This window comes from Sphaeramia orbicularis, chromosome 22 (genome assembly GCF_902148855.1).
Source record: "Sphaeramia orbicularis chromosome 22, fSphaOr1.1, whole genome shotgun sequence".
In the NCBI taxonomy this organism is placed as follows: Eukaryota; Metazoa; Chordata; class Actinopteri; order Kurtiformes; family Apogonidae; genus Sphaeramia; species Sphaeramia orbicularis.
Window position 1 is genome coordinate 35,817,798 of NC_043978.1, and position 19,481 is coordinate 35,837,278.

General features: G+C 39.4%; 1 protein-coding gene and 1 non-coding gene across 5 annotated transcripts in view; both read right to left on the reverse strand.

Moving 5' to 3' along the window:
- Window positions 1-20: 20 nt before the first annotated feature.
- Window positions 21-19,481, reverse strand: part of LOC115413355 (probable palmitoyltransferase ZDHHC14) — a 54,913-nt gene continuing 35,452 nt past the window's right edge. The window contains exons 5-11 of one of the 4 annotated variants that reach the window (XM_030126145.1): window positions 14,935-15,072; window positions 12,617-12,665; window positions 10,541-10,643; window positions 9,401-9,510; window positions 7,463-7,568; window positions 1,768-1,790; window positions 925-1,169 (exon numbers count right to left, since the gene is read on the reverse strand). In XM_030126145.1, coding sequence (XP_029982005.1) covers window positions 1,073-1,169; window positions 1,768-1,790; window positions 7,463-7,568; window positions 9,401-9,510; window positions 10,541-10,643; window positions 12,617-12,665; window positions 14,935-15,072 — 626 coding nt within the window. In that variant the 3' untranslated portion in view covers window positions 925-1,072. Of the gene's footprint in view, window positions 1,170-1,767; window positions 1,791-7,462; window positions 7,569-9,400; window positions 9,511-10,540; window positions 10,644-12,616; window positions 12,666-14,934; window positions 15,073-19,481 lie in introns of all 4 variants that reach the window. The other 3 variants (XM_030126146.1, XM_030126144.1, XM_030126143.1) reach the window with 3 other exon arrangements.
- On the reverse strand, window positions 9,632-9,705 carry trnai-aau (transfer RNA isoleucine (anticodon AAU)). Its single transcript has one exon. It is a non-coding gene; the product is annotated as a tRNA-Ile (tRNA).

Here is a 19,481-nt window from a genome sequence, read left to right on the forward strand (position 1 = left end):
TTTTGACCCACAAGAACTCATCCTAGGCTGATAAAAAGTTGGTGTTTATTAATATCCACAGGAAATATAATAATTTGTAAGATTTTGTAATAACCATGGTACAGTACAACAGTCTCTTATTTTTAACATAAATTTAGAAAAAGCAGGATGATATGCAACATGACATTAACCATTGCACTGCTGATGAGAATGTCCAAGAAAAAAAGGCAAAAGACACTGTCCAATCAGCGAGAGGCAAGGAGGTTAAAGTTTGTTTTACAAAAACAGTCAGACATGTGATCCACTGACAGAAATTTAGCCTTCGGACCAAAAAAATGGCATACTGTGTATATTTTTTTTTTGCTTGAAATGGCTGAAACTCACCTGTCCAGAGTCCAGGAGTTAGCCCATTAGGCTTCCTTTGAATAGAAAAAAACCAAAACAAAAAAAAAAAGTGTATGACTTTCATACAGGCGATCAGACCTAAAACCATTTCTCCCAGTTCCAGCAGAGAGGTTTGGCAAGACAGGCTGAGGACAACCGGTTTCACTTCAGTTCAGTTTCTAGCAGCTGATTATAAACCACCACCTTTTTCAGTTCGTCTGCTGAGGAGAGAAGGGCAGAGTTAATTTCGGGGTGAGACCCAGTCGGTCTGAATGTGGCACAGGAAGAGTCTGAGGAGCAGAGTGTGTGTTTGAAGGGAGGAGGAGGTGCCATCGTCAGACGGAGCTGAGCTTTACCAGTCCTCTGACCGAGTCCTCATGCAGAGAGTCCTGGCTGGCCGGGTTGTAGAAGCCGGCCTGCACCGTGTGGCTGTGGCCCAGGGGGCTGCCGCAGGGAAGCATCCCCGGCGGCGAGGGGACTTCCTCGGGCGTAAGGAAGTGGTGGTGGGGCAGCGGTTCCTGAAGTGGGTGTGTGTGATTGTGTGTGAGGCTGTGTCCGTGGATTGGCAGCATGTCGGTGGCCTCGTGGCAGCTGAGGCTGGGGGTGGACGTCGGAGGCGTGGGCTGACCGAGGGGCAGCGAGGTGCACGGGCCGCCCAGGGTGAGAGACGTGCGTCCGGGTAGGGTGCCTCCGTTCTCGGGCGACGCAGTCAGGATGACGGGCTCGGTGCTTTGCTGCTGGAGGAGAGGAGTGGCGGCGGCCTGTAAAACGAATTTGGTGCTCTGAATGCACTGGTCTTGGTCACACTGAGCAGAAAGCAGGAAGAAATGAGAATAAAACCAGAGGAGATGGGATGGATAATGTGGAGGTGAAAAAAACAGATGAGAGTTGAACATTAGAAGGAAAGATAACAGAGGAAGAGATGGACAAGTGGATAAGGGAGAGAAAAAGAGAAAAAAGATGTTAGTACCCTTGTTAGAATGCAGAGCCACATAGAACCCACACCAGCGAGTGCACCCGCCCCACTACAAACAGCTCAGGTCAATAAGCAGAGTTGGAAACAGCTATCAAGTCTCTTCTCCATTGCATATTGATCTGTATTGCATTGCTGTGAAATGGAAATCACACATGGAAAACTGGAGCAGGCTAAGTGGGTTAGGACACGTTGAATCATCAATACCATACATTACCTGCAGGCAGATTAGCTTAAACCCTGTTAGCCCTTTATCACCGCAGAGCAATCATGTGTATTTAGAGCAGTTAAAGATGAAAGATCACCAGTTGTGCAGAGGTGACAGAATTGCAGAGCCATCCAACAAAACAGGAAAAGTCTGCCCCCACCCCTCCACCCAGAGCCTGACTGACCAGATATTTGAAGTGTGACCATTTACCCCCACGTCTCACCTTTCTGTCTCACTCTCACTGACCTAAAAAGAGCAGATTACAGATGGGATTCAGACACATGCTGAACTACTTTTGACAGTAGGAGAGATTTTATCGCTCCTATTATCAGCTGCACGTATCAGCTGCTCTTGACTTATCACTTTTATGAGCTTGGCTTGCCTCCAGACTAATTTGAGTGAGGTGGATTGGACTGAAATGACACTGAACTCTTCCTCACTGACACATTACTGCAGAGCTGCATCTGCGCCGCACTGGATAAAGAATAAAATAAAGAGGGAAGGAAAGGAATAACAGTCATTTGTACTTGTATTTCTACTTTCTGGCCCACTCATGTTGTATAAATAATCAGAGCTAGACTGACTCAGCCCCGTCCACCCCCCACCGCAGACACACAGACAGCTAAAAGGACTAACACAGTACGACTGATGATAGATGGAAACAGGATGGGCCTATGGGTGATATGTTTTTATGATGCCTCAAGATTAAGATTTATTTTGTTTAATTACATTTTATACCTGACCCTAACCTCGACTACCTCAACACACTATACACAGGGGTCTCAAAGTATGACCATGATCACAGACAAAAGAGCCAAAACGGGGATTTGATGAACAGAAAGACAATAAAACATTGAATCTTTTTTGATGCATTTGCTGCAACTAAATTGTAATGGAGAAAATGTTCCTTAGAAGTAGCCCCATGTTCTAGTCGGTGTGTTCATTGTCGTCCGTTTAATTTCGATTCGCAGAACCGTCACACGGCCGAGACCTTTAATAAGGCATGTTTAATTCAATAATTGCAAGGTCAGTGAAGGATGAACACAAGCGGACGCAAGAGGAGACGCAGCTACAGGTTGGTATCTGTCATTCATGAAAACATACAATAATTGAAAACATGAAATAACAGTAAAATTTTGAGGTTTTTTTTTTTTTTTTTTTTTTTTTCCCATTTTCTCCTTGAATATAACCAGAAGTATTTTGCTTACAAGACAATCTGGGTACAAAAGTGAGGGGTGGTTTGTGGGTTGTCAGTTACTCACCGCTCATTGCGCAAATAGCGTCAAGCAAATGTGGTTAATCCACCTCGTGTGTATAAAAAGGTATGAATATGACTCAAAGAGAACAACACCACAGAGAAGAGTGGGCTCAATCAGTCCAAAAATAAAAGCACATGTTTCATCACATACATCTAAAACCCCTTCAAAAATAAATAAGCAAATACACACAACCAGGTATTAGTTTCATAGAAAGTTAACCTTTTAGTTTTGTTTACTGATCCTCAAAGGCTTGTTTTTGTACACCAACCCTTCTCTTTACAATCAGTATTTTTTCACTATTATTATTCTGAATTTTACTCTTTCCATCTAAATCGACTAAATCAGGCCTTTCCTGAAAGGACTATTTTCCAACTAACACATGTGAGTTATGCTGATATTATTCCAGAGGATTCTTTGGACGTGTAAACAGCACATTCAGAAAATGCATCTAATGTGCACGTTTTACTGCCGGTTGCAAAACACAGTCTATGTTTCCACTCAGAGTACAGGCACAAATCCTCTGTGGTAGAGCTGATAAATCCAGAGGAACGTCTACAGATCAGGTTGGAATAAGAAACACACCGTCTGTTAAACATTATGAAAGAGGATTTCAACAGGTTTGGAGTATGAAGAAATATCAAACAACAACCTTTTCCAGAAGGTCCAGCTCATACAGTGGAACATCTGCCACCAGTGGAAAACACTTAAAGAACCTCAGTTTTAATTAAGGTATGAATGGCTGAATGTAAATTTTTATTAGTCATGTAAACAGCTAATTAGGAATTTGGTCTTTTTCAGAATAAAGTCAAAAAACCAGATTATTATATGCATTTAAACACAGTCAGAAATTCAACTATTCCACTACTGCCATTCTCTGTTTTAACCTTCTAAGTGTGAGCACATGAAAACAAAAACTATCTGCATGGCTCATTACTGACAGTGATGTACACAGATTTAACTAAAGCCCATGACGGCTGCTCTCCACCACCGCGCACGCCAAACCCCTGAGAGGAGGCTTTTGTTATCAAGGTGTAACGTGACATCATATCACGCACTGTTACCATGGCAACTGCTTACAAGGCTTCTCCGAAACAGGCTGTGGCTTTTAAGCTGCATCACAGACAAGAGTACGGTTCAGAGACAGAGCCTGCGATGCCCAGTTCAGATGCACTGTCTGTGGATCTGACAGGACTGAGTGTACGCTACAACAGACCATGTTTCAAGTACTATTTGCATTATTTATCGTGCGCTTTGTTCATTTTTGTCCGTTGTTCATTTAATTCACGGTCATTCAATTGGGATTTTCCTTTTTATGCATTGATGACGAATCCCATTACATAAATTACATTAAATAAACATGATTCGTGAATACAATGAGAGCTAGTTTTATTTTTTGATACTGGTACTGATAACTTCATAGCATCTCCAAAGCTTTAAGGTCCTTTTCTTCCCTCAAAGCAGGTTCATATAATAAAATATATAAACCTAGTCAATTACAATTGTCATGTCAGTCTGTGCAGGTATAAAAGTGTAAAAATGCTGAAATTTAAGGGTCTAGTGTTTGTATGTTTTTCATATTTTTTATTCTTTTAGTACTACAAGTGTGAGTTTCAAAATCCAATCCAATCCAATCCAACAACCACAGTGGACCAAAGTGCTGTACAGAAGACTAATAGCACAATAAAAAATTTATAAAAGCATTAAGAACCAATAAAATCAAATAAATAAAACAAGTCAAAAATATAAAAACAGAACCAAAATATCAACATTGTAAGAGTGTTAAAAAGCCAAGGAGAGCAGGTGGGTTGTAAGAAGAGATTTAAAAACAGGGATTTAAAAATGATGAATTAATCTGTGCAATTTTCTTTATAAACAAGAAAGCTGACTCAAATCTCCATAGAAATATTGTCCACTATGATCATAATCTGACTAGAACTATTTACCTCATTGTGCTTCAACTTCAGTTTTGTTTTTTAGCATCCTTGCATTAAAAAAAACAAACAAAACTAAACCCAGCTCTTGTTAATGATGTTACCTTATTTTGAGTTTAACCATTAACTGAACATGAGTTGAATAGTTTCTCGTGTACGTCACTGGAAAATACGGAATGATTTTCTAGTTCTGCTCTGGAAATGAAGTGATCCAAAAAAGGGTCAAGATGGTCCACATAAACTGACAACAAACAATATAAAGCAAAAGGCACAGACTGAACACCATGAGAAATTGTACTTTTTTTTTTTAATTCTAGTACCTTGTTGTAGTTCACAGGTGTCCATATAGCAAAAGGAAGCAGTTCAAACACCCAGTGATAAAAATATGAAATAAATATTTAACAGTTTTAGGGAGGAGTGGGAAAAGTCATGTTAAAACCCTTTAGTCATTTTTTAATCTTCAAATAAGTAGGTTGGTGCCACAGAACTATCAAAGTTTGATATAATCATGATAGAGCTTAATTTTCCATCACTGTTCTGCTCTGTTGTCTCTAGTTCATCTTAAGACTCACACTTGGCACATCCACACACTTTCTCCGGATAACACCCACCCACACACCTCTGCAGTAAAGACACAAAAGTAATCAGACACATTTACTTATTTTGGATTGAATAATCTAACTGAATCGAACCACCAGAGCAGAATATTCTTAAAAAGGTGCTAGTCAACTAAAGACATTGCAGTACTTAACTTGCATTATTTTTCATGACGATTTTGTCCCACATGTTTCTGAAGCTTCTGTAAACGACAGTTCTTGGGTTAACTAAGTACACCGTAGACTGTGTGTTGTTGTGCAGCCGGGACAATCGAACAACTCTCTTTACTAATAACAACAGCTACAGAAAACAGATGGAGGTTATTTCTGAATGTGCTAACGTAAGGGAATGTTCCTATGGCTCTGGGCCCATTACAAGTAGCTGGCACATTTGGGACCCAAAGACAGACGACATTGCTGCTTGACATCCCAATGAGAACTTGCTGGATGAGGTCAAGATCAGACGGGAACAGTAAGACGACTGTGGCAGTGTGAGGGAAAGTACCAGTGAGAGATGTTTAGTAGCTGCTTGTGAATAGGCCTTAAATCCAGTGTGTAATGTACGGGGGTAAACAACAGGAGACTTATGCTTCTATTCAGGCAATGGAGGAAAACTAGCCAGCGAGGTCAGAACAATGTCCTGTTCAACACGCCCGCTATTCTCTCCAGACGGCCTAACAGTACAGAAAATATCTGTTTACCGACTGTGGTGCACTGTGGTTTTGTGGGTGTATAATTTGAAACAGTCGGATTCATTATGTACATTATCTCTCTCCGATCTCTGCCCATTCTTTTTCTTGGGCTTATTGTACAACTCGGGCTGTCAGCAGGATAAGAAAACACAAGACAAAACCCCCTTAATCTTACACATTCTGATTGATTCGCAAATCCTAAAAAACAAGAGAGTGGCTGAAATCAGGGAGACAGATAATACAGCTCAGAGTACGGTGCCACCTCAGCACCGGCAGACTCCAAAGACCCTTTCCTTGTTACCGTTGACCTAATTTAACAAAAACATGAAGCGACACATGCAAAATTGAAAACATCACCAACCCCCTCTTTGGAATCCGGAGCAATTTCATTTGTTTCAGTCTAGTGGAAAGAGGAAGACTAAGTGGATTCTCCTCTCCAAACAGGGGTGAAGAGATGGAAAGGTGCAGCGGTGTGTGTTAGTGTGTCAAAGGAGAAGTCAGAGAGGGAAGCTGCTGTTAGGAATAGACTGACCTCATGTGGCCTTTACCCTCCCTGCATAGGCCATGTTATCTTGAACAGTCCTTAAACTAATAGCTTATGTTGACCTTTACAATCAGACACAGAATAACACGGCCTACAGTCTGTGGTTTCCTCTTCTTACATGGATGTGGGACAAAGTTCATCCCCCTCAGCTTGTGAGAACCGGGTTGAAAGATTAGCAAATGATTAAAAGAAAACCAGCTGGAAGAAAGAGGAACAGCTTCTATCTGTCCCGTTAAACAGTCAAAATCTAATTTATGCTGTTAAACTAGACCATACTGCACATTACATTGACCCTGCTCTGTTACAGTATTGACTTATTGGTTGCACTTGTCACTTTCATGTATGTCAACTAACTGGACCTTTAAATTGAAACTCCTGTTTTACAATTTAATATATGTGAAATTCATATAAAGCTTCGGAAATAATTATTGGATAAAGTACTGAAAGGTCAACATCTGCCATGAAGCCATCTGTTTTTTTTCTGTGTAAATAAAAGGAAAAATCTGAGCACAAAATATCTGCTTTTTAGAATTAAAAATGAAGCTGTATTGAAATAACCCAAATTTTTTTTAGTAACGAGTAACAATCTACAAACCATATTAAAATATCCTGTTATACTTTCCTCTATAACTCAGCCCATATTTCAATCCTAAAGTAGATCTTAGATTGAATTTTATTTGTGTTTTTATGTTTGATATACTACCACACAGGGAAAAGCATCGTACTCTGTGTGTGTGTGTGTGTGTGTGTGTGTGTGTGTGTAAATGTGGGTCATGTTGTGACCTTGGCAAATGAAACAATATTTAATAGATTCACCAGAACTTTAACAATCAAGCACTATCTTCAAGTGTGGTAAACTAGCCTTCAGTTTTACTTTTCTCAGGTCAGTGTCTTACCATGTGGCTCTGTTGAGACTGGGTGGCGCCATACATGGTGATGCCATTGGTTGGTGGTGCCAGCTGCGGTGTGTCTGATTGGATAAAGCCCCGTCTGTCAATGAGGCTAGTCCGAAAGAAACAGACACAAGAGAAAAACACTCCTTCAGGTTGTTGATTCATTAATGTTGCACAGAAAATTTCACTACCCACAGGCAGGTCTGCTATAATAACATAACCGATGACACTTCAGGATTCACTAATGAACCACAGATGTAAGAGTGAAATGTTCAGACACTGACTACAACATGAGTAACCACGAGTGACCATGCAAAAGAAACACTGACTGTAATCACTCTCACACACACTTACAATCAAACATGCATTTGCACAAACACAAAAAATATCAAAACTTGGTATTAAATTGCTGAGCAGTGGCGTGAATCGATTATTTGTGTCTCAACATCAGTGATGCAGCATCTAATACACAGAACTAGCCCTGTACAAACCTGCTAAGCTACTGATACGCATATGCACATGTGTGTGTGGTCATGGGCCAAATGTAATAATGGCTGTTCATAGGCCAGATAAAGGTTTATCTGACACAGCAGTCTGAACTCTACACACAGCAGAGGTGTTAAACAGGGTAATCATTTAACGGAAATGGTGAGTTCCAGGGGGACTGAACTGGAATCGGTTAGAAAGGTGAACTCCGGGGACCTATCGCAGCTGCTGTGTTGCTGGTAATGAATACCTGAATGTCTAAAATGCAGTTAGGAGGAACCGACTGCGAAAAACAGGCAGGCTGATGATTCAAAAAGACCTCAACAGAGAATAAAATGGAAGATGTGGTTGTCCATGTGTTTCAATGTGAGAGAGGCCGCGTTGGCTACATAGTCCAAGGCTGAGGTGAAACATTCCTTCGTCACTCGTGCACCCAGCTGTGCAATGCCTGCGGCTGGCCACAAATGCACATAAACACACGCAGCCCAGATGGCGGCCACCTGTGCACTGTGGACTCTCCTTCGCCACCCACTGGAATCATTGTGGGTGAGTTATGGTGGGTGATGTCTGAGGCACAGTGCAGCCAAATACGCTGACAAACTGCTGTTAAAAGCCACTGGTCTCCGTCTACTTAGTGTGCATCTGTAGGTGCATTTAGGAACTTCAGAAAACACTATATGTACATGCAAAAGTGGAAATTTTCTGTAGGTCTGTGATTTCTAAAAGAGTGAAAATCAAAAGGCTGCAAGTTCCAAAGAATGAGGGGAGAGTGTGACATCTTGACGTCAGTGTGAGTGTTGATCTTCACAGCGGGTGTAGTGGCTGGTAAAGATAAGAAAAGATAGAGGGTATCTCTGTAGTTTGTATATTTGAGCATTTCTAACCAAACTGACACCATTACATATGAGAGAAAGATGAAGTTCTAGTTAAGAGGAATGGAAAAACTGCAGTTTCATCACTGTAAATATGAGAATTGCTTTGCCAATTGACGAAGTAAAACACACTGGAGGGGAATGTGCAATGTTTACTGACATTTACAGTCACATGGATAGTGAAAATGCCACTGTGAAAGTCAGCTTGTATTTCGGTTAAATCACATGAACAGCAAAAGTGTGAAATCTAATATATCTAGCCAACTTTGATCTTGGATTTGGTTAAAATGGGTTTGAAATCCTTTATGCTCTTGCAGTATCATAGTTGCTATGTATAGAGAAAAAGCTGCAGGCAGACTAATTTCAAAGCAGCTCCACACATCAAAAGGAGTCTTGACTAACAGGACTATTTTAGCTCTTGGACAGAACGGAAAAGTACAATAAAGGGGGATAAAAATAAAACAGGTGCGACCTATTACACTGAAGGTGAGAAATTACAAAATGGTCTGTCGCAGTGAACACCAGGGTTTCTATGTAATCATCTGCACATCTTGGAAAGTATGATCTCACACAGACTTCATACCTTGGAGGAAGGGGTCCACACAATGCTGCACAGCAGTTGGTGAATATATTCCCGTAGCTGTAGGGGTTGTAGTTGTCTTTCCCTCTTTTAGAAGACCACGAACCTTTAATCTGAAGGAGGCCACACATAATGATCAGTCAAAGATGCACTGGATTAAATACCTCAAGTGTTAAGGGCAAAAAAAAAAAAAAAAAAAAAGATTATGTCTGAATATTGAGTCTTAAAACAGTTTGGCCCGTACGGGGATCGAACCCGCGACCTTGGCGTTATTAGCACCACGCTCTAACCAACTGAGCTAACCGGCCACAGGGAAACCTGACTCCCATCCATCTGGCTCAGCTAATAGGAATTTAGTGTCAACAGTCACTGAACGTCCTGAGAAAGCTTGTTTCTGTTTCCTCTACTATCCTGCATCTGTCACACAGAAAGGCTACTATGGCCAGAAAAAATATATTTAAAACACTACTGGGAATTGAAAAACTAAAGTTAAAAATGCATTTCAAAATAAATACGTATTTGTAGCAAATGACTTAAAGTTGTGAGTAAGGCCGAGCGATACAACCAAAATACTGAAATCTGTTTTGTTTTTTGTTTTAAAGGTCATGTATGATTCACAATTTTAATGTTTTGTTTCTGTCTAGATGAACTCTGACAAAACATGATGTTACGTTTTTTTTTTTTTTCCCACTCATTCACTGATACATTGACATATATTGGTGCCAGCATACAAATTTCACTGATGGTAATATATATTTATCTGTTGTGATGTATAAATTTTTTGTGCTCTCTCAAAGATAATGGGATGAAGATTTCCTTGGTACAGACGGGAATAAATAGCAAAAACGAAATAAAACACAGATATTAGCGTATAAATCGGCATCAGCCATCAGCAAAATTGTCATTGTGAATATCGGTATTGGCCCAGAATTTTCCATCAGTGAGTCAGTTTTCTTTTCTAAAACTGTACACTACAAGACCATTATTTGTTCAAACATCATTAGAATCTGAAATAAAAGTGACATTTTATTTGTAATTAATTAGTTACAAACAAACAAAAAGGCTGCATTTTTCATTTCTGTTGAGAAAGAAGTGTCCTGAGGATCTATAAATGTCAGTTTTGTGACAGTGATTAATACTCACGTCTTCGTTGGTGGTCTGGTTGGAGCTGATCAGGTAGGTATGGAAGCCTGAGAGGCCAACTATAGACCACACAGAGAAGAAACACACCACCACCTCCAGCACAGTGACACAATGAAGTCAAGGAATAAGTGAATGTTAATTTAATCTATGCTTACAAGTGGTGAAACAGAAAAAAACACACACACACTCACACACACTGGATGGAGCCATACTAAGGCAGTATGGACAGCTTGCTGGTTCTAGCATATTGACCTACAGCCTGAGGTTGCTCTCCTCTTGCCAATAGTTCCTAGTTACCAGTTCATTTGGCAGGGACATTGGAGCACTGCTCATTTTCTCTGCTCTAGATAAAGCACTAAGAGAACAGACACTGAAGATGCCTCATTGTGCTTTTACAACTAACTACTTCAAACCTATATATGAATGATGAATACACACCAAGAACATCTTATTCAACAACAGAGAGAAAATTAGGGTGCCATAAATGTAATATTAATAACTGATAAGTGGATAAAATAAATATTCATCATAAAAGACAACACAGCTGTACTCCCAGAGTGGTAGACAGATGATCTGAACACCATCACTCTCCTTCTTTCTTAATCTTTCCCAATTTAGGAGGGACAAATCATGTCATCATTCACCTAGTACAAAGAACTGCTACAATACTATCGACTCCAATCCCCTTTAATAAAGTCCTGTATGATGCAGACTTATTAGCTTGACTTGGCACATATTTCTCAGCCAGAGAAACAGTTATCTCACTCAGCCATAGAGAGAAGGGCAGAGAGGGAGGCAGTGTTATAGCCCTGTTTCCTCAACTTGAACTGTGACTGAAAAATAGGACGTATCATTTCAAGTTGAATATAAAAAAAAAAGCGTATCAGTTCTGGTAATTATCCAATCCTTGTTCTTATCTACTACAAAGTGAGTGATAAAACATCCAAAAGTTCCAAACATAGGCTGCAAATTGCCTGTAAATTCAACAAGCCTTTATTGAAATTACAGAGTAAAACACTTGATCATGCATGGATTTATGGCAGTCCAGTGGGTTTTAAGTTATGTTCTGTTGAGACAAAAGTCTGAATTAAGGGTATTTGTAACATCCGCAGCTTAAAGGAGTGATATTTTGCTTTTTTAAATGGAATTATGCACTTCAAAACATTTCCCTGTGGTCTACATAAACTGTAAATGCTATGCTTGTGTCTAAATTCTTCATTAATTCAACTCCACAGGCCCATCTTCAACTCTATTTCTGAGTAATGACACCAGAAAGGTCGATTTGAGCGCTGGCCCTTTAAATCCAAATGAGCCACTTCATGCCCCATCCCCTCCAGGCTGCTGATCGTGCTTTCTGTCCCATTCAGCTGCTTGTGTTCGTTAATACAACCAACAACTGAACATTTTAGGTAATCGGCTCAAACTTTGGACATATTTTCAATATGGACTACAACCGCTGCTGCTGACAAACAATCATGTTGTCCTCGGAGAAATGTTCGTCGGAAGTCTTGACCTTATATGTGCAAATGTCATGACGTAACTAGTTATAAAGCATAACAAATCAAGTAGGAAGTAAAACAGGTTGTAGAAATCCACTCAATTTTTGCCAAAATTAATATAAAGATAACTTTGCAGTACCTGGAGGGTTCAAATTCAAACTTTATGAACTGTTAGGGCCCCGAAATACATAAATAAATGTACTAAAGACTAATAAAACTGGCTTTAGCAAAATATGACCATTTTAAGATGGTCTGAAACACATTTAGCATCTATCATACAAACACATCTACCTTCATGTAAAATCTGGCTGGTGTAGTATTCCCCATCAGGGGAGGAGTGGGCTAAATCCAGCTGAAAATTGAAGAACAAATGGGTCTGCAGAGACTGAGCAGGAGCTGACTGACAATGAAACAGGACTAATCAGACATACACCAGTCATGCAACCACTGTAACTGTAGACAATGACAGCAGCAACAGATGGATGTGCTTTACACAGAACAGAGTAACAACACACGAAAATGACAATCACAGCTTCAACACAAGGAAAGACAGGAGAGGTTTTAATTGAAAGGATATCTGGCAGGGCTATCTTTAAGTGCGTTGAGGAATCCAGTTTGATGGGAGCCTGTGAAAAACCAAGGACAGAGTTTCCATTAGACAACTGCTTGACTTTATTCACATACTATCTCACACGGTATTGCACATCAACATTAAACAGCCCCCTTTGACTGTAAACGCTTGTATCTGATACTGGTTACTACACACACTGGAGCCATTACCTGCAGCACACTCCTGTCTCGGTTAATGTTTAAGTGTCGACAAGTTGAAGTGAGAGAGACAGAGTATGCCAGCTTAAATTGACATCCAATTTAACTTCCATCTGTGATGAGGATAGCACAGAGCCAAAAAAAGAGCAAAAAGGTCTGTTGGCTGACTCTAATCAGACAGACTGATCAGTGATTTTGCTTTTAACTGCAGCTGTGCAAATTGCAACAGATGGGTTCATAGAGTGCAGAGATATTCTAAAAATGACTGAAGAAGTGAGATTTGAACATTTACGTGAATATGAGGCAGCAGGTTTTAGCACCATGTCATACTTACAACATGAAAACTACCATATCAATAGTTCAAGCGCTCATAAGTAGGAGACAAAATATTTGAAGTATAAGTGGGGCAGACTTTATTCTGACAGCCACAGAGGAGCATAAGCCTAACAACTGAGTCAGTCCATTACACAACACACTCCACAAACAGTCGGGGAAGACGGGATATTGTAGCCAGATATTTCTGTTTGTTTTGCTTCACAAAATCTGCAAACAAACCAAGAATTCTTGTATCCATATGCAATTCATTAAGACTAAAGATGGAATCATAGTGATCTTTTTTTTTTTTTTTTTTTTTATAAGCCGATATGGTAACAATAGTGTGGAGGAGGAAACAGCCGATATCCTGCCACATGCCCCAAAAAATCTAACATTGAAACTAGATAACATATAGGCCTTTATGTCCAAAACTGACGAATTTCACGTAATTAAAAACAATGTCAAACAAATAACACAAAGGATGTACAAGAATAATGAATTTGTCAATAAATCAAATTGGTTCATCGAATTAGCTAATTTTTATTTGGGGTGGGCGGAGGTTTATATTAGATGCACAACAAAATTTTTATAGTGCAGTTTTTGCCAGTGCTAAAAAAAAACTGTACTCATGGTTCACACACTCCTCGGTTTGATTGATTTTGAAAAATTATTAATATTATCATGATTATTTTTGTCTGGCTGGCACATATAATGGTAATTGCATCACGACTAATTGACTGAAATTGGCTTGATTATTATATTATACAACACAATTAAAACTACAAAATACTTTTAGAAAAAAATCACAGGGGGAGTAATTTTCATTTTAGAGCCATGTATCATTTTCCTTCAAATTCAGAATTTCCAAATTCACACCCAGTGTTAACTATTGGCCACCAGCGACACCCAGTTCAGCGGCATTTATCTAATGCCATTTTCATGCTTATAAGTCATGCAATGGTGTGGAAGTTCAATATTTAAACGCTCAAAATTAATGTTAATATAAAAAACCTTAAGCGTCATTACATTGACTGTAGCCCAGCTTTTCCCCTCTGTCCATTACATTACCAGTTTTTTTTCCTTTCTATTACTGTTGTCCAGCTCATCATTAACTATTTGCTCACCATGTTGCTTCTTGTGTGTGTTAATAGCTTTTCATGTTGCAGTGAGATCATTAAGACGCAGGTTTCAGTCTCAAATATTAAAAATATCTTCATGAAAATGACTGGTTATGACTGGTTCTGAAGCCTTGAAGCTAGACTTGAGGCTCTTTGCACACCACACCCTATGTGATTTTATCTGCTGACTGTAAACACAGACTGAGCCTGACTCATCCTGATCAGTTGTCACGTCAGAATCACATTATTAATTCGTCTGACAGTTGTTAAGAGTGTGTCCAGCTTCTGAGCCTCTGTGTAAATCAAACATTTCAGACTGCTGCAGGATCAGTTAGTCTAATCAGCAGCTAATCAACATGGCTAAAATTAAAGCGGAGTTTTGAGTGGTATTAATCAGGACTGCATTTTCTGGCATGAATTTTTGGCCCATATTTGTTTTTCCAGTGCAACATTCACCCACTGGCTCTCATTAATGCACACACAAACGCACTCACACTGATGGGGTGCCCAACAGTCCACTGCCTGCTCCCAGCTGGAAAGATGGTAACAAGCCAGAACGCTGCAGTTTTTCACAACACCCACTTACAACCTGCTGGCTTGAAACACACCAAGAACACAGCCAGGAGGACTGCAAGTGTGTGTCTTTGTGTATCAGGCATGAGCATGTATTTCCTCCCTCCCGTCAACTACTTACGTAAAATGATGTGTGTGATGACAAAGGCGAAGATGAAGATAGTGAGGAAGGAGAGTGACAGGATGAACATGTAGAAGAAACGGTAGTTCCTCCTTCCCACGCAGTTCCCCACCCACGGACAGTGGTGGTCAAAACGCTCTGCATCGATAAAGAGAGACAGATGGAGTACAAGTGAAATTATTGTTTTGGACACAAGAATGCCAAAGCTACCACAGTGTTGCAACAGCAAAACTTCTTTTCTGTCTTTATCTTTAAAAAATGTATAAAAGCTTCAGAAACACTGCAGTACAACAAAGCACAGTGACTTCTTTACATTGATGCATATAAAATAACCAGGTAACTAGTGTGCAGAGACACTTAATGCAAATACAGGATTGTAGGGAATTTAGGAAAAAGTGAAAAGCCCCAGTAGAATTTTTCAGCCTGCAAGTAAAGTAACTGACTAACCAACACGTCTGTGTCTGCTGAAAAACTCCCACTGTCACTGTGGGTCACTTGAGGCTGAAAGGATGAAAGCACCACTTTACTGGATCAACAGATAAAGCGCCCGGGAAAAAAAACTCACTTTAAAAGCATTTGAGGAATTGTAAATGAAGACAAAACAGAGGTGTTACAGAAGAGAGTGTTGCCAAGACTCACACATAAATCACAGATGGCCACGGTTTTCCACTGTGTGAACAACGACACCAGCCTGTCAGTCACTTTTGGAGAAGACAGTGCAACTTTGTAGAAATAAAGAAAAGTCTATTATGCAGCAAGGATGAGTGTAATGTGTGACTGAAATTCCATGGTGCTGAATAAATCTCAGGAATCCAACAAAATACCTGCTGCAATGTATTAAAATAAACAGCTAAATGAGAGAAGTATACCCCCTTGAAATGTATGCAAACATGTAGTGGACTTATTTGAGTGGTACAGAAGTGGGGTTTTGGTTAGTTTGGTTATTTAATTGGGCTTGGCTCCACGGTGCTGTCTTCTGACTGCTGACTACAAGGCGTAGGAGCCAGTTACCTAATGAATCAGACCCATTATTTGTTTAGAAAGGTGAAATGACCTGCGTTTGACTTCATTAATCAATGACCAGTTAAAGTGCATGTAGGAAATGTGGACTCTATTCAGATGGGACAAAAGGGGAAAAGCTGCAACTCCTCAAATATGATTTTCACACTGGCATTAAACAAGGGGTCATAAATATTACAAGAACAAAATGCTGGGAAAGACGTTTGATATACTTCTGTAGGCGTTGTGATACTGTGACTTTCTCCTGAGTGAGATAAATTTGTGAATATATTTTCACTATAAAATGCTTGTTCTGGGGACATTCAAATTCTGCAAGGCAGTGACAAAAACATGGCTGCTTTTATATTTTTTCAGGTGAAATTTAAAAAGGTATAATTGCAGATTTTTACCATCATATCTATTAATGGCTCACGTCTTCTATGTTGCTTTCCCCTGGAAGCATTATCCACATCATTCTCCAAAGAGAATCATTACAGCTTTATCTAAAATACTCTAATTGAGCAAATTACAGACAAACTAAATATCAGCAAATAGAAAAAGAAACAACAAAAAAATTATCACTAAATCCCATCCCCATCTCCACAGATACACAGTACATCAGTACTCTATAAACATCTTACCTTACACTGTGCATATACTCTCTAAAAGCTGAAGGGCTGTAGAGGAAGGGAAAAGCGGAATGTGTGTCATAATTGTGTGCTTTTATAGGCTTCTTTCATCGCTCCCAGTGGAATCGCCCTCTTAAGAAAGGAAGTGACTCTATTCCTACCCGGGTCCACCAGGGAGGCCCTATCCATTGTGGCTGCTAACTTATTTAAGAGCTTGTTAGCACCCTGGGGTTTACAGCACCAGAGGTAGAGACACGCAAGCAGGGAGATAGTGAGTGCACTCATCGTACCAATTCTGCACTGACAATGTTATACCCAGTTTCCAGTTTATTGCTGCATTCATGCAATGTAAGCAGAAGTAGAAGAACAGGAAAACCTCTCATTATCTAGATTTGGGAAGTGTTCAAGCATGATTTCCAGGCAGATGCAGTACGTTCTCCCCCGCTATTAATAATGGCAGCTTAGATTATTTTCCTATGTTGTGTTACAAATAAGCATGAATCATTGGCAAGTGACACCAGACAATAATATATTGTTTAAGACAATTTAATAAAATAACTGTATTTGTTACTGTGGTTGTGTACATCAGTGATTTGCTGACACTTCTATAACTTGTTCAGCCCAGTGGGAGACGTCTGAGCTGACAGAACTTTCCAATATCGCTAATTATATTGTCTCTAAATGTCTCTAAATTGTAACTTAAGGGTTGAAGTAAATGCTTTTAAGTATAACCTGAACAATATGATGCTGACTACAGAAGAAGACCATCAGATTAAACTATTCCCAAAGCTTCTCATTACACCTAGCATGAATCTGCAAACCAGAACCACTGCCTCACATATGTATCCCTCTATCCACTGATTAAGTTAGAGTTTACACCAAAATTAATGTCTATCCAATCTCATGTAATATAGAAAGTGAAAAATTTGAAAGTACTTAAATAAAAGGTATGAAATGTATTTTTAGGTGAAAAGAAAGTTCTACCAGTGAGTAATATGTGTCATGTACGGTGCCAAATAATGTCCAGAAAAGTGTTTTTACAATACATTTGTCACAGAAGATATCCATGTTATTTTTTACAAGTGCATGTAAAATTTTGCCATAATTAGCAGAGGAATTCTTAAGTTATGGTGACTAATGTGTTCTGGGACCCAGAACAGGTCCCAGATCTGTTTTTAATGGACTGCAAATTGTCAGAGTAAAATACAAAGCAATAGTTTGATATGCAAATTGATTCTGAATTAAATAATCAAAGCATGCTCTCTGGAAGAAATTAATGTTAAATGTAGGAGAAATTAAATGCTGGAGAGTTAAGAGGTGTAACAGCACAAAAATGACATAAAAGATGCACCAAAATGTAACAAGATGAAAGTGATGTAAAACTGAAAGAGGCTTACGCTGTCGGGGGCCAACAGCAAGGGTATATCCCTGAAATCCCCCCAATCCTCTGCTCACCCAACCATTTGGAAAAACCACAACCCTGGTGTCAAAATATGACATCATGTAAACTCAAGGTAGTGGCACGAAGAAAGATAATTGTCAGACAATCGATACGAACTCAGTTTGAGCTACATCGACCTGATAGTGGCAGAATAATGGTCAGAGAACCAATTCTTCCCCACTAAACTCCACCTAGTGAATGAAAATGACACCATATGAACTGTGAATGGTAGCCAGAAAATGGACATTTGTAAGACGATCAATATGAACCAAATTTGACCTCAATCGGCCTATTACAGCTAGATTTATGTCCAAAAAAACTGACTTTCAACTAAAGCGCCCCCATTTGGATGACTTATAAAACTCATAGAGAAGCTGAAATCTATAGCGTTCTTCCACTATGGGTCCACTGTGTTGGTTATCAAGGGATAAGAAATCCAACCAAATTTGTCCTAGTTATCGCGTTCACACGAAGAATACCTGGTGGTCTTCAGGGTAAAATCATTAAATCCCAGAAACTCCACTTCAGGGATATAAATATACAACTAGCTGGAAAAAACATAAGATGTAAAAGACATAAATAAGAAATTGACGAATAAATTGATTTAATGGTAGAAGAGTCATTATGGCAACTCAACATGTATGTAAAGAAGTCACTGTGACCTTTGGCCAAATCTAATTAGTTCATCTTTGAGTCCAAGAAAAAGTTTCAAGAAATTCCCTCAAATTCCTTCAAGACGTTCCATAAAATATATTGTTGATGAGATTGTGTTGGACGGCCAATCTGAGATGTATGTTTGACTGTTTTTGTCAACATCTGGCCTTAAACTTTATTGTTTTTCCATTCAGTTCTTCTCTTAAGTTATGAGCAGAAACCTAAAAGGACCTTTCATCCAGAACTTCCTGCAGTGATACTTTGCAATTGATGGCAGAGACGTCAAGATCACGGCGAAACATTTCTTATGGGAGACACGGCAGTTACAACCGACATTCATCACTGGGGTTCCTCACTGCCACCCACCTGCAGTATGGACTGTCGGACCACATGTCTGTTTCTAGTTTTTAATTTGCTCCCATCTGCTTGTGGATAAATTGCATACTACAATCTAAACACCTTTTTAAACCTTAGAGTAAAGGATACAGATATATTACACCTGACAAAGCTTGTGAATTGTTTCTGGTGTATGTCAAAATAAAAGTACTTTATCCTTTATTTTACATTGCTGTGTCATGAAGGCAAAGCATCAATACTTGCGTAGGTGTAAAATGTGCAACACAAATATAGCTTGACATGTTTGTTACTGATAAGTTGTGTATTTGTCTCTGATGTGATTTACTGGACACCTCATTAGGGGATGAATTAAATCTGTATCCGTCTGTGTTTCATACCTCCAGGTTACAGTTAGTTAAGGCTGACATTTCTCTACTACTCTGTAGAGATAAGACAACATAATAGCCTAAACAGACTCTCACCACCAC